The sequence below is a fragment of the Suncus etruscus genome, chromosome 4, assembly GCF_024139225.1.
Source record: "Suncus etruscus isolate mSunEtr1 chromosome 4, mSunEtr1.pri.cur, whole genome shotgun sequence".
Classification (NCBI taxonomy): Eukaryota; Metazoa; Chordata; class Mammalia; order Eulipotyphla; family Soricidae; genus Suncus; species Suncus etruscus.
In genome coordinates, this window is record NC_064851.1 from 111361459 (window position 1) to 111377066 (window position 15608).

The 15608-nt window shown below is 34.2% G+C and overlaps 1 protein-coding gene across 1 annotated transcript in view; it reads left to right on the plus strand.

The window, feature by feature from the left end:
• ASB5 (ankyrin repeat and SOCS box containing 5) overlaps positions 1–9216 on the plus strand; it is a 53086-nt gene extending 43870 nt beyond the window's left edge. Inside the window, exons 3-7 of the mRNA XM_049771305.1 lie at positions 534–641; positions 4113–4263; positions 5189–5323; positions 7882–8073; positions 9089–9216. Coding sequence (XP_049627262.1) covers positions 534–641; positions 4113–4263; positions 5189–5323; positions 7882–8073; positions 9089–9216 — 714 coding nt within the window. The remainder of the gene's footprint in view (positions 1–533; positions 642–4112; positions 4264–5188; positions 5324–7881; positions 8074–9088) is intronic.
• The last annotated feature ends 6392 nt before the right edge of the window (positions 9217–15608 follow it).

Below are 15608 nucleotides of genomic sequence, written 5' to 3' on the forward strand. Positions count from 1 at the left end.
CACAAAGAATGAGAACAAGCAGTGTTGGCGGGGAACTCTTATCCACTGCTGGTGGGAATGCCGTCTAGTTCAACCTTTATGGAGAGCAATATGGAGATTCCTCCAAAAACTGTATTTAGTTCTAACGAAAGAAAGAAAGAAAAGAAGATAAAAAACAATCAAGGTTATACTTAAAAGACTGAAAAAAATTTTAATATATTATATTAAAGTATATTTGAATATATAATATAAATTTTATTGTTTATTTATAATTTATTTAAATTTATATATACAAATAAAGGAAATTTAAATATGTTATACTAAAATATATAAATAATATATTAAACAAAATAACCTAAGGCAATATCAGTTGACTTGCTGATATTACATTAATGGGCTATAGATCATTGACAACTCATTGATTATGGCATTTGAGCTTGACAATGTGCTTGAAAATATATGATCTCTTATATTCCATTCACCTGCAATAAGATGAATAAGGACAATTGTATGAAACTTGCTGCTCACCTCTCAAAACTATTTGTCACATTTAGGGCTATAATGTAAATGCAGTAACCATAGACCATGTCACACCATTGCATGAAGCCTGCCTTGGAGATCATGTGGCATGTGCCAGAACTCTTCTAGAAGCTGGTGCTAATGTAAGTACCTTCTACATCATTAATAATTACACACATACAAAAAATTGTGCTTTTTTATTTCTCAGTGAAGTTCTCAAATTGCCTAAGCCCTCTCTTTGCACTTGATGGTTTCCAAGTCATTACAAAAATGGATAGCCTGCTGCAACATAATATAAAAAGTTCTTCCTATTCTTCCCTGCTTTATGACTTTAGATAGCAAGAGATGACTATTGTTATGCCTAATAACATTTCCCCACGTTTCAGATGGTTTTCCTGAGAAAAATTCTCCAAAATAGAATTTTTCACTTTTACCTATTGAATTTGCTTCTAGCAAAATAGCTTTAATCACAGTACCCATTGCCTTTCCAATTTTCTTCACTTGTTTTATTTAATTTTAAAAAGCCTACACATTGAATTTGATTTTTTAAATCTAATACTTGTGTTTTATCTTAATTTGGACCAGTTGTATGCCCACTCTTGACATTTTCTGCCACATCATATTTCTATTTATTGCTTGATGTTTTAAAGCTTTTCTTGATGATGTGTACTTGAAAATACACAGTCATTTTTACTGCTCATATTTTCCCAATTCTTTCTGTTAGGAGACCATATTGCTTTTTATTTTTGTGTTGATAGTAATGCAGGGAAACATTTTCTTTATTCCGAATAAAATCTACTTATGCCACTTTGACAAAAAATAAATAAAAAGATTACAATGTGGGCAGCACTTATTTTTAGTAATGAAGATAAGATCATTTTTCTGCACAATTATTTGGCTAGGGGGATGTGGACAATCTGAAGAAAACTAATATTAATCTTCAAGCTTGAGTCAACAACCAAATATACACTTTATATATATATTTTATTTCTATAACATTGAATATCATGACATGTATGTTTTAGTTTTGTGCCATTGAAAATCAACATGTATGTATACACATTAAATCAAAACTAGTTCCATGTTTTACTTTATGTTTGATTTCTGACCCAGTTTATGCACTTTGTGGTAATGCATTCTAATTAATCTTATCCAAAATTCATCTTTTATGTTTAACATGTTTTTCTTTCTTTCTTTCTTCTTTCTTTCTTTCTTTCTTTTCTTTCTTTCTTTCTTTCTTTCTTTCTTTCTTTCCTTCTTTTTCTTTCATTGTTTCTTTCTTTCTTCTTCTTTCTTTCTTTCTTTCTTTTTCTTTCTTCCTTTCTTTGTTTGTTTGTTTCTTTCTTTATCTCTTTCTTTCTTTTTCTCTTTCTTTCATTCTTTCTTTCTTTCTTTCTTACTCCTTCCTCCCTTCATCCCTTCATCCCTCCCTTCCTTTCTTCTTCTTTCTTTCTTCTTTATTTCTTTCTTTTCTTTCTTTCTTTTTTTCTCTTTCTTTCTTTCTTTCTTTTTTTTTTTTTTTTCTTTCTTTCTTTCTTTCTTTCTTTCTTTCTTTTCTCTTTCTTTCTCTTCTTTCTTTCTTTTCTTCTTTCTCTTTCTTCTTTCTTCTTCTTTCTTTTTTCTTTCTCTTTCTTCTTTCTTTCTTTCTTCTTACTTTATTTGTTTCTTTTTTCTTTCTTTCTTTCTTTCTATCTTTGTTTCTTCTCTTTCTTTCTCTTCTTTCTTTTTCTTTCTTTCTTTCTTTTTCTTTCTCTCTTTATTTTTATTTCTTCCTTTCTTCTCTTCTTCTTCTTCTTCTTCTTTCTTTCTTCTTTCTTCTTTCTTTCTTTCTTTCTTTTCTTTCTTTCTTTCTTTCTTTCTTCTTTCTTCTTTTTTCTCTCTTCTTTCTTTTTTCTTTCTCTTCTTTCTTTTCTTTCTTTCTTTTTCTCTTCTTCTTTCTCTCTTTCTCTTTTCTTCTTTCTCTTCTCTTTCTTTCTTTCTTTCTCTCTTCTCTTTCTTCTTTCTTTCTTCTTCTTCTTTCTTTCTTTCTTTCTTCTTTTCTTTCTTCTTTCTTTTTCTTTCTTTCTTTCTTTCTTTCTTTCTTTCTCTTTCTTTCTTTCTTCTTTCTTTCTTCTTCCTTCCTTCCTTCCTTCCTTCCTTCCTTCCTTCCTTCCTTCCTTCCTTCCTTCCTTCCTTCCTTCCTTCCTTCCTTCCTTCCTTCATTCCTTACTTCATTACTTCTTATTTTTTGTTTTTTATTTTTTTTTTTTTTGTTTTGTTTTTGGGTCACACCCGCAGCGCTCAGGGGTTACTCCAGGGTCTATGCTCAGAAATCGCTCCTGGCAGCTCGGGGGACTATATGGATGCTGGAATTCGAATCACCCTCATTCTGTGTCTAACACCTTACCTCTATGCTATCTCTCCGGCCCCATATTTATATTGTCTTATGAGAATATAATCCACATATGAGTGAAATCATGTAATTCACCTATATTTATCTGGTCTCATTACTCCTGATAACTGTCTTCTATGACATTTTTCTTGGAAATGGCAAGATACTTGCTTTTTTCCTAGCTGGAAAGTATCCTATTGTGCTTATATATATATATATATATATATATATATATATATATATATATATATATATATATGCTTGCATATATACATATATGTGAACACAGGTCACAGCATCAGATCTTGTTTTTTTATATATCAGTCATTGGACATGTAGGTTGTTTCCAGTTTTGGCTGTTGTAAAAATGTTGCAATTGGGACCAGCATGTAACTAACACAGGATGTAGGGTGCTTAACTTACACACCATCAACCCGAGTTTTATCCCAGCATCCTGTAGGGTTCCCTCAGCTCACCAGAAGTGATCAGTACAGAATCAGGAGTAAGCCCTGATCACTGCTGGGTGTGATTCCCCACCCCCAAAAAATAACGTGCAATAAAGATAGGAGAATATAAGATAACTTACAATTTATAACTTCCAGTTATTAACCCAGGACAAAAATGTTCTCCTAAATTTCTCTGAATTTTAAACCTATCCCTTTGATATGTAGAAGTCTAAATGGATTTCTCTCTTCTCTCCACCAACTGGGTGAATTGGTACTGGTTTAATAAAGAAAGGTCATTCAACATGGCTTGGCACTCAGAGAGACCACGAGGCAAGAAGTCACTGACTCCATGACTCTCTCCTGACTGACTTGGCTTATTAATTCTTTACAGCTGTCCTTCTTCAGATCCATCCACTAGAATTGAAAATACAGTGTGTGGGGATGATTTTACAGGAAAGGATATACCTCTTTGAATTAGTGCACTTTTATATTTGGGGATATAATGCCTAAAAGTGAGATAACTGTTTCCCAAGGAACTTACATTTTGACATTTTTAAGGAAATCTCCATACTGTTTCCATGATGGGTGCACCAGTTGACATTTCTGAAGTGTATAAGAATTGCTTTTTCTTCATATACTACCCAACACTTCTTTTCTGTCTTTTGAATAATAGCTATTTTCACAGTAAAGGGTGATAGATCATTGCGTTTTAATTGCATAACTTTTAAAAATATGATGTCAGTGGATCATATATGATCTGTGTATTCAATTCTGTGATTTCTTTTTTTTTTATTTAGGCAAATGCAATCACAATAGATGGTGTGACCCCTTTGTTCAATGCTTGCTCACAAGGCAGTACAAGCTGTACAGAGCTACTTCTGGAATATGGTGCCAAAGCCCAGCTTGAATCATGTCTTCCTTCTCCCACACATGAGGCTGCAAGTAAAGGTAATTCAGCTGAACACCCCACCCCAGAACTACCTCTTCAGAGCCTTTTACATGCATTCAGCTCTAAAAACTTCCTTTAATCCCCAATTCAAATCCATGTTTTCAAGTGCCTGGGGTTCAGTGTGTCATTATTCATACCAATATTCACTTGCTAGTGTTGCATTATCAGCCCTGACAGCCACTCTGGACAACTGGTTGACCTGCTTTCTCATTGCCAGAGCTGGTCTTGGGTTCTGTCGACCCATATTAGAATTAAATTTTCAGCCTGCCAGTTGAGAATTACAAAGAGGAAATCTATATTAATATATTATTATTTTGTCTAAAAAATGAACAATTTGGCTAAATGAATTTTGTGGATATCTTTGTTGTTTATGTTTTTTGTACTTAAAATGTCTCAATATGTTATTGAGAAAACTATTTAGGTTGGGGTGTGTGTGTGTGTGTGTGTGTGTGTGTGTGTGTGTGTATGTATTTGGTTTTCTTTTGGCTATTTTTGGGAGATGGATTTTATTCATTGTTTTTTTTCTCACTTGACCAACATATTCAGCTCATACCTCAGCAGAACAGGAATATTTAAAATCATGTCACTGCAGACCAACTGGGAAAAAATGGTTTTTAAGTTTGAAAGTGTTTGTTTGGTTTGTGTTTACATATGTTTTTTTTAATTGGTGATAATGAATTAGCAAGATCCCCTGTAAGCTTCTTGTAAGTAGTTCAATATTTTTTGTTCATATTTTAGATTTCTCAAAATAAATGACTTTTTCAGATTTTAAAAAATTGTCCCATGAGAAAAGAGTTTTGGGGAAATATGCAGTGTTTGAACTGTATCTCAGTGAAAAATGATACAGTGACAAGAATGGAGTGAGGTGTATGTGAGGGAATGGACTTCAGAAAAAATAAACTCAGACCTGCTTTTTGTTGGCAGGTCACCATGAGTGTCTGGAAATATTGATATCCTGGGGAATAGATGTCGACCAGGACATCTGTCATTTGGGGACTCCTCTATATGTAGCTTGTATGTCACAACAGTTCCATTGTGTCCGGAAGCTTCTATATGCTGGTAATTTTTTAAATATATTTTATTCTGTCCATGAACACATGCATTTCATTATATATGTATATATTTCTATAAATATCTCACTTAAATTTATGTTAGTTATTTCCCAAGTGTGTCATTGTGGGCATTCTTATTTTTATATATATATTCAATATATCCTAAGATATAATAAATTTAGTTCTTAATGTTTACTTCACCTGAAGGCTTACTGATTATATGATTAATATACACAAAATTATCAAAGACTAGGTATAAAAAGGAGTCTAAAATTACTTATGTTAAAAGATTGAATTTGCAAATTATACGTTTGTCTGTGAACAAATTCATCAAAAGACACTTAAGGTGAATAATTTCTTTAATAACATATCTTTGGCAAATGAAAAGAACACAAAAATTTTCTCAGATGTACAGTCTTTGTCAGAGAATACAGAATTACCTTTTCCATAATTTGGAAGAAACTATTTCCTTACCGTCTGAAAAAATGTTTCTTAGTTTTGAGATAAAAAATAATCTTTTCCCAATACTGGACTTGAAATTCTGTTAGGATGTATGATTTATGTCTTCATTCCATCACCCATTTTATCAGAGCTGTGCCCCAATGTGGTTTATGCTTAAAATAGATGTCCAATTAGTAAATGTGTTTTTGCATTATTTTTATGGGTGTCCAATTTTTATTACTTATGATAATCATTTTGACCCTCACATGTATTACTATGTATTTCCACACATAACTCCTTTGTGTGATACACACTACCTTACCTCAAGTCTAAACTTACAGAATTCAGGCATTCAGCTCCTCATTACTTCTAATAAGAATCTTACACAAATTCTGTTAGTAGTATTTAATAATGGGTCAGAGAGAGAGGACAGGGAAAAGATGCTTGCCTTTGTCCAATTCTGGTCATATATGGGCACAGCCTATGTTCCCTGAATTACCAGTAGGAAAGTCTGAGCACAGACCTATGAGGGTGCCATGTGCACAGCTGTGTATGATTACCCTTATAATCTTTGATTGGTAGTTATTTTCAGGTTACACTTTTATACAGATTTGTATAACAGGAATAATCTATGCATTATTATCTTTATTTCAATAGGTATGGTATGATTTCTACCAAATATTTTATATTGGATAAAATCTTGAAAAATGCTTTTAGTATATATGGATAATTAATTTTTAAGTCCTGTTCTCTCACAAAATGTATGTTAATTAACAGTTTATGCTTTTTTAATGAAATTTTTAGAATGTATTATTTTCTTTCCAACTATATATTTGTTTAGAACAATTTGGGGAGGCAAACACCAGCAATGCTTAGGGTTACTTCTTGCTCTGCACTCAGGGATGACTTCTGATAGTGCTGGGGAAACATATGGGATGACTAAGATTGAATCTGGTTCAGCCACATGCAAGGCAAATACCCTGCCTACTGTACTATCTTTCCAGTTCCTACTTAGAAAAATTGACAATAGTCACATTTATTGAAATTTCAAAGTTGTATGAGGACCATAAATTGAGATTTAAAATGCACTCTTTTTAATATAAATATCTTCAGTTTCATTGCAGTATTTTAAAATTGAAAAATCAAACACAGGTTTATTGATAAATATTTTTTAAAATTATGACCCGTAAAAATGGGCTTGCTACAATATTTAAAACCATTTATTCATTAAATATACATTAAATTACTGCCATGTGTCATACCTTGTACTAAGGTAAAATAACTATGCAATAGAGGATCCCTCCAACATGTAAGCTTTTTGAAATGCAAGCATTTGTAAACATTTGCTTGGCATAAGTAAAAACAATATGTCTTTATACTTAAGAGAATTGTTGCATGTTGTGAGAATTGTTGCATATTGAAAAGTAATATGAAAACCTATAGATATTTTACTTAGGTAATTAACCTATGGAAATTGATAGGTTTTTCCAAGAAACCAAAGAACTCTATTTTGATATAATTATATCAACCTAGTGGTACACTATTTAGAACTAGTTGATATGATTATTTTGGTAACCTGTTTTAATTCTGCACATATACTTATATATACAGATATATTAGATTTTAGTCACAAAATGTGGTGCCAGGTGTTGGTCACATGCAAGGCAAATGCTCAATGTGCTGTGATATTTCTTCAACCCATAAAAGAAAATTAAGTAACTAAATAATGAATGGGAAATTCCCATCCACATACACCTTTTGTTTTTTTTGTTTGTTTTGGGGTCAAACCCGGTGATGCTCAGGGGTTACTCCTGGCTATGTGCTCAGAAATAGCTCCAGGCTTGGGGGACCATATGGGACACCCGGGGATAGAACCGCCGTCCATCCTAAGCTAGCACAGGCAAGGCATATGCTTTACCACTTACGCCACCGCTCTGGCCTTTTGGTTTTCATATATGTATATATAAGGTATTTGTATTTATTGTTTATAAATATATGTAAAGAAATAACAAAATGAATTTGAGTGCCATTTTTTTTAATTTCATTTCTTTCCTGTCTACTTTGGGCTGAGTAGTCACCTAAAATTTTTTGTTTGTGTTTCTCATAATTCCTTTATGCATGTAGGTGCGGATGTACAAAAGGGAAAATATTGGGATACTCCATTACATGCTGCTGCTCAACAATCCAGTGAGGAAATTATAAACTTATTGATAGAATTTGGAGCTGATATTAATGCCAAAGATTCAGAGGGCCGGCGACCTATAGATGTAGCTACATCCAGCAGTTCAGTGGAACGATTATTGCTTCAACATGAAGGTAAGAATTAAATGGAGATATTTAGCAACACCGGATACACTGGTCTAAAATGAAATTTAAAGGCTCTTACAATAATTTCCACTAGGCAAAATAATAATATTATGCTAATAATGTTTTACTAATAATTTCAAATTTATTTTGTGAAAAATATATTTTTATTTTTTGAGGCTTTATAATGATGATTTAAAATATATTATTTAAACTTTTTTAATCCTTAGGTTGAGTTGCTTAAATATATTGTTAAATATAATTTTATTTGCAAACTTAATAAGTGGTCTTCTTAATATCTGGTAACAAAAATTTTGAAGTAATTTACTACTTGATAAGGACACAACTTCTATAATTAAAACAAAATCAGAAAATATTTTCACACTTCAGACATTGGTTTTAAAAAACTGCTTAAGTATAGTTCAGAAATGGATAAACTTATTTTTGGCTTAAATAGTACATCTAATATGACAAATAAAATAATATGTATATATATACATATATATATATTCCTGGCTATGTTTTGTTTATCACTGCATGTGATTTGGCTTTGCACTCAGGAATAACTCCTGGCCAGCTTACAGGATCATATGGGATGTCAGAGATCAAACCTGAGTCTGCCTGATGCAAGGCAAACATCCTATGTGCTATACTATTGTGCTATCACTCTGAGTCCCTTATACATATTTTTAAAGTGTCTTCCTTTAGTACTTGATACTTCTTGGGGATTTATTTGTACCTTTTCTAAAATAGGGGTCATTCAAGGCTGATATGATAGCATAGGTTTGAAATGTAAGTACAATTCCTTAATTTTGAAGATTATATTTGAAAGTGCCTATATAAAATAAGTATACTTTGAGAATACTAAAACTTTAAAAATCTAATGAGAATGGCTTCCATCAGTTTCCCTTATTTAATGGTCAGATTATCCAAGTGTGCACTCTTGTTTAGACTTTATTTTATATATCTAGCAAACTCAAAATTTCCTTTGGTTTTGAATTGACTGATATGTGCATATCTTTTGTAGTAACACCCTGTTCGCTTTGCCAACTCTGTCGACTTTGTATCCGAAGCTATATCGGAAGATCAAGACTACACCTAATTCCACAACTCCAGCTACCAACCTTACTGCACAATTTCTTACAGTACCGATAGGTCAAAAATTTTCTCTGTATCTGCATCATACTTCTTATTAAAATTTACCAAGATAGGGTAAAAGTGAATATAAGAACACCCAAGTGAGAAGTGGCATAACAATTTTAAGTGATCTCATTAATCCTATCGTTTTATGCCTTTTTACTGTCTTTGAATTATAGTATATTATAAATCTACTGTACAATTAGCTGTTCCACCCAGTATATCCTCTTGTTGATTTTGAAACAAAGAAGCCCTCCATTTTGTGTATTTTACTAGAATGATAAAGAGAAAATTGAGTATGTATTGATATTACTCACATTGTATTCTATTTTGAAAAATGACTACTCATTCTCCAAATAGGTTAACTTTTGTTGTCACTATAATTTAATCTCCCTGTATTTTTATATTAAATCAAAATATGAGTTTGGTTTAGACAAAAGCATTTGATGTCCTTTTTGAAATAAAGATATTTCTCATTCAGCAAGTCAATTGTGTTATAGGGGCACTAGTCATTCTAATGATTCAGTGGTTTTCTTGATTATTCTTCCTACTGCAAAGACAAGTGAAAGGTTTCAAGGATGAAAGAGTTTTTCTTATCATCTAGGAAGGAGACATTGGAAGAGTCAGGGATCTCTGTTCCAGGGCCCTGGAAGGAGCCATAACTGAGTACTTCCTTCTTTTCTCTCTTTGCTCTGCCATTAATACCAAATGTTCTTCCATGGAGAATGAACTTTGAACTTAGACAAGAAATGCAATCTGAATTCTGGGACATTGTGCAGTCAAAATAACATGACCCTTACTCCTGAGTACAAATATATATATATATATATGTATAAAGTGCATGAAATCCATGTGTCACTCCATCTTTAGTTCCTTCATCCAATGCCCACAGTTGATAAATGCAGAGCTAAGCTTGTCTCCTTTCTTCATCTACCAAGAGAGGCATGATGGTTCCCACCCACTCTCTGTACATGGATTTCCTTGCCACTCCACTGGGTTGTTTCACTCTCATGTGCTTACTAAGAACAGCATTGTCCACTCCTAGTACCTAGCTTACCTTGCCATGATGCCTCCCACTTTTTCTCTATTTTTGCAAATTTGAGTTCAGTGAGAACAGGCCTATCAACTGAACATTATTGACAGTGGGGGCTAGATTGTTCTTGTGTAGACAGACTGTTATTCATGGCAGGATGCTTGGCAGCATGAAATACCTTCAATACAGGTCAGAATGTTACCTTTACCCCTCATTCCAATTAAAGCCAACAAGTTTAGTTAAATGTCCTCAAGGGCCAACATTGTCCTCACTGAGTATAATCTAGATAGACTAATCCCTCTATAATCTAGTCTGAATACTTTCATTCCTGTGACATGCAAAGACCTGAAAAGATCTTTGAGATGGTCTTTGTAAGGGCATGTTGCTAGGGGTATTTGAAGTCATAATCTTACAAAATAGGAAAATTGGTGACCCGATCTACAGGTTCTAAGCTTGGAGACTCATGGGTATCAGATGGCCCCCGGTTTGTAACATGGAGGCAGAGTCTGGAATGGATTTGGACAGTTAGATTTAGATCAAGGCACCTCCCAGTATATTTAAAGAAAAAAGATGCCTTGATAATTCTACTTTGTTCAGATGGTATATTCAACACCATGTGCATACAAATATACACACTTTACATTAGCCAAGGTTAGAGTTTTTCAGGGACAGTTTGATTTTTTTTTTTTTTTTTTTTTTGGTTTTTGGGCCACACCCGGTAACGCTCAGGGGTTACTCCTGGCTATGTGCTCAGAAGTTGCTCCTGGCTTGGGGGACCATATGGGACACCAGGGGATCGAACCGCGGTCCGTCCAAGGCTAGCGCAGGCAAGGCAGGCACCTTACCTTTAGCGCCACCGCCCTGCCCCGACAGTTTGATTTAAAGTAGGAAGGGAAAGACATATTTTCCTAACTGCCTCATAATTCTGTAGCAACTCAAAATGAAGTTGACACTTCACATTGTTATATTTCCAATTATTATGCAGAACTGCATCCATTGCTAACATAAAGATGAATTGCATTATATGTAAAATTGCTCCCTGTAAGGAAGAATTCTACTTAATTTTCTGCCAAATGTTCTCAGTCTGTAGAATAAAAGGCAATAATTTTATCTTAGCAGTCACATTCTTCATTGGGAAAAATAACATGAAAATATTGAAAGAATTACCACAAAATTTCTTCTTGGTTTACTCTAAAAAAGCATTAAATGATAATATACTCAGAGGGTCTGTTTCCATAACTGAGAGCAGACCAATTAGAGGACTCCATGTTTGATTTTATATTCTTATCATCATCTTGATATTTTGAGTTTTCCATTGTTTTAAGAAAAAGTTGCCATGAATTTTATTTTTAACAATGGCCCCACATTTTGTTGTTCTTATAGTTGTTGTTGTTGCTGTTTTTGAGCAAGATACAGTGGCACTCAGATTTTACTCCTGATTCTGTGTTCAGAAATTAATCCTGCCAGGCTCATGGTTACCTGGGATCAAATCCAAATTGGTCATGTGCAAGGCAAACACCCTACCTCCTGTGGTGTCACTCTGATCCCTGGCCCCACATTTTAATCTACCATACTAGAAAAATTATGTACCTGATTTTGCTCTGGTCTAACTTTCTAAACTCCTGGCAAGATCAGCAAAAGCACCACCAGCTGAGTCCAATAAAAAATAAAATCCTTCAGGCTTTGACAAAATAAAATCACTGACAAATAATTTTAACCATTACATTGGGAATGATTTCACTAGTAAGCAATAACTACTAGAAAATATGTTCTTTAAACCAGGATGTTAAAAGATATTTTCATGTTAATTCTCAGTTCTGACTTTTCTTTATCTTGGAAGAACTTAGGAAAGTTTCTCCTTGAAAACATAGGTGAAATATACCAGATAGGGAAAACACCATAAAATTTCAATCATTTCTGTCATATAGAAAAAACAAACAGATGAACCATATAAAAATTTATGAACTATCAGTGAATAGGACTGAGTAGACATCACCAGATGGGCAGAGGTAAAGGAGGTGGGTATATTAGGGCACAGAGGAGAAATTCATGGTAAGGGATAGGTTGGACTTTCAGTGACAAATATTGAGGCGTTAACCCACCAAGATTTTTTTTGAAACAGTAGTGAATGATCTGTAATGTTGCTTATATAGCTATCCCATCAATTTCCTGTTTATCCTTCAGCAGAGTCTAAGACTGTAAGTGTAAGATAGACTTACACATTTGCCCACTGTTTTTTCATTCTTGAATTTATCCCTATGCAAAATAGAGTATGTGCTGTTAGAAAGGATTGATTTTAATTTTGTCTTTGTGTAGATATGCATAGAGAAAGATATTTGTTCTTGATGGATTTCTCATTTGTTAAGTAATGGTTATAGCTCACTATAATTATTATCCATTGTAACTGATGGCCATGAACTGTAATTGCAATCACATGAATGGATATTATCCACAATTTCATCTATACAGATGGAGACATAAAAAAGACAAATATATATTTAATATGTTATTACAGAAAACACTTCTAATACAGCATCTGAACTGAACATGTAAAATAAAACACCCAAAGGAGAGATAAATGACCTAGGCTTTTCATTACTTCTAAATTAGTCTCAACAATATTAAAATTTTGAGCAATGATCAAATCTTATAGCCACATTTAAGAAGTTCATACACCATAATAAAATTTCTAGTTATTATCTAGTAGATGTATTTTTGCTTGAATTTATAGTCCTCTTTATTAAAACACTAATATTTTCAATCCAGTAGGCCAAAGTGATAGTATAGTGGGTAGGGCACTTGGCTTGCACACAGTTGACCTCGATTCAATCCCTGGCATCCCAGGCACTCCAAGCACCAGCAGGAATAATTCTTGAGTACAGAGTCAGGAGTAACCTTTGGAGCCAGGAATAACCACTAGATGTGGCTCAAAAGCAAACAAGCAGTAACAACAACAACAACAACAAAAAGACAGACAAAATTCTTAATCTACATGTTTAATTTTACCTTATAAAAAGTTGATATAAAAGCTAATCATACACTTCCTACAAATGACATAGAGATGATCTATATGTATATGAAAAACTGTTCCTTGTCACTTACCACCAGGGAAATGTAAATAAAAACAATATACCATCTCACAGTAGCAAGACTGGCACACATCAGACACCCAGTGTGTATCTGTGTATTTGTGTTTCTGTGTGAAAAATGGACCCTCCTCCACTGTTAGTGGGGCAGTCCATTTATTAAAAAATAGTATCAAGACTTCTTTTTTTAATTTTTTTATTTTTTGGGGGGCCATACCCGGCGATGCTCAGGGGTTACTCCTGGCTGTCTGCTCAGAAATAGCTCCTGGAAGGCATGGGGGACCATATAGGACACCGGGACACCAACCACCTTTGGTCCTGGATCAGCTGCTTGCAAGGCAAACGCTGCTGTGCTATCTCTCCGGGCTGTATCAAGACTTCTTTTTTTTTTTTTTTTTTATTTATTTATTTATTTATTTATTTATTTATTTTAGTTTTTGAGCCACACCCAGTGGTGCTCAGGGTTTACTCCTGGCTCTGTGCTTAGAAATCACTCCTGGCAGGCTCTGGGGACCATATGGGATGCTGGGGATCAAACCCAGGTCTGTCCTGGGTAGGCCATGTTCAAGGCAAATGCCCTACCATAGTGCTATCACTTCAGCCCCAGTCCAAATTTTTTTTTTTTTTTTGCTTTTATTAATTATGACAACAAAGATACAAAGAGAGAGGACAGGGTAAAGTTACAGTGGAAGCCCAATCACCCATAAGCAGAATTCTCGGTAGTCCCATCGATGATATCCCAGCCTTGATCTTTCAACCAAAGAAAATTAAGAAAGACTTCTTAACAAGTTAAAATCAATGGAAATGAAAAGATAGAACAGTAGGCAGGGTGTTTGCCTACCCTGTGGTATTTCCTTCTCTTTTTGATCCCCAGCACCCTATATGGGCCTATGAACCCTTCCAGAGGTGATTCAAAGAATAGAACTAAGAGAGTGTCCTAAGCATTGAAGAATAACAACGGAATATTAAGAATTGAGATGCCATATGACTCAGCAATTCAATTTCTTGGCATCTATCCCAAGAACCAGTAAAGTTTATTTCAAAAAGGTATCTGTGTTCCAGAGTCACTGCAGCTCTGTTCACAATAGTCACATTTTGAAAAACCAACAACAACAACAACAACAACAAAAACAAGTGTCTAAGAATGGATGCATGTATTAAAAATTGTGGCATACATTTACACCTCAAATGAAAACTGCTTAAGTATAAGATAAAAAACATGAAATTATTCATTTTACCACTACATGGATGGAAAAGAGGGTACTGAGCTGAGTGAAGTCAGTAAAAGGACAGGGACATATACAGAATAATCACATAGATAGGATATAGAGAAATTGAGTAAGGCAATAACCTGGTCAAAGGCAACAGAATCTGAGAATTTGTTTAGAGAACAGGGCTTACTAAACAGTTGTGGGAACTTGGGGAGTAAGTGGGAAGGGCCCATGGGTCATCATTGGGTAAGCAGTCGCTCTGATAGTGGGTATGGTGGGAAAAATTATTAGCCTTTTAGATACTGGACCACCAAGAAGTTAAGCCAAGGTGCTGGAGAACATGTTTTACATATGCAGAACCAATAGTTCAATCTAGAGTTCTGATGGCCCCTTAAGTACTTCTTGTACCAATAACTATAGTAGCATCCAGCACCGCTGTCCTGAACAACACTACATGGCTGAATTAGGCATCTCTTAAGCATGCTTGACACTTCTGGTCCAAGTATTGCCAGCAGTGTTTACTGGGTTCCTGAGAACAGCTGACGAGCCTACCACCATCACCACTACCAAAGAAACCACCCAGTGTAACAGGTCGTTAAATACGGTAGCCTTTAAATAGAAGAGTGGGGAGTATAAAGTAGACAATTCTTTAGTAGTGCTTGTTGGTAGAGCCATATGTTGCTCATTTTTTACTCTCCTCCCCATTAAATGAGCAGAAACACTAATAGGTTTTGTTTCAGATAACCTTTTCGGAGATGCTTATCGGGTGAGCAGCATTTGAAGACACGTGCAGTGTTTTTTATTGTCTTGGATTAGAGGGAAGATTTGATAACTGACCAGTAATAAAAAATATAGCACTGAAGCTATGCATCAGGCCAAGGATATTATTAACGATCGTGAACTGGCAAGATGTTATAATGATATGGTGATTCTGTATGCTGTTCTGGGGAATATTAAGACACTAAGCAACCTGGATGCATCTGTGAAAGAAAGCAAGAGAAATTATTTGTTATAGGGGGAAAAAAAAACAATTATTCCTGCTAAACAGAAGCAAGCTGCCTGATATGGTTTTTGTAGATT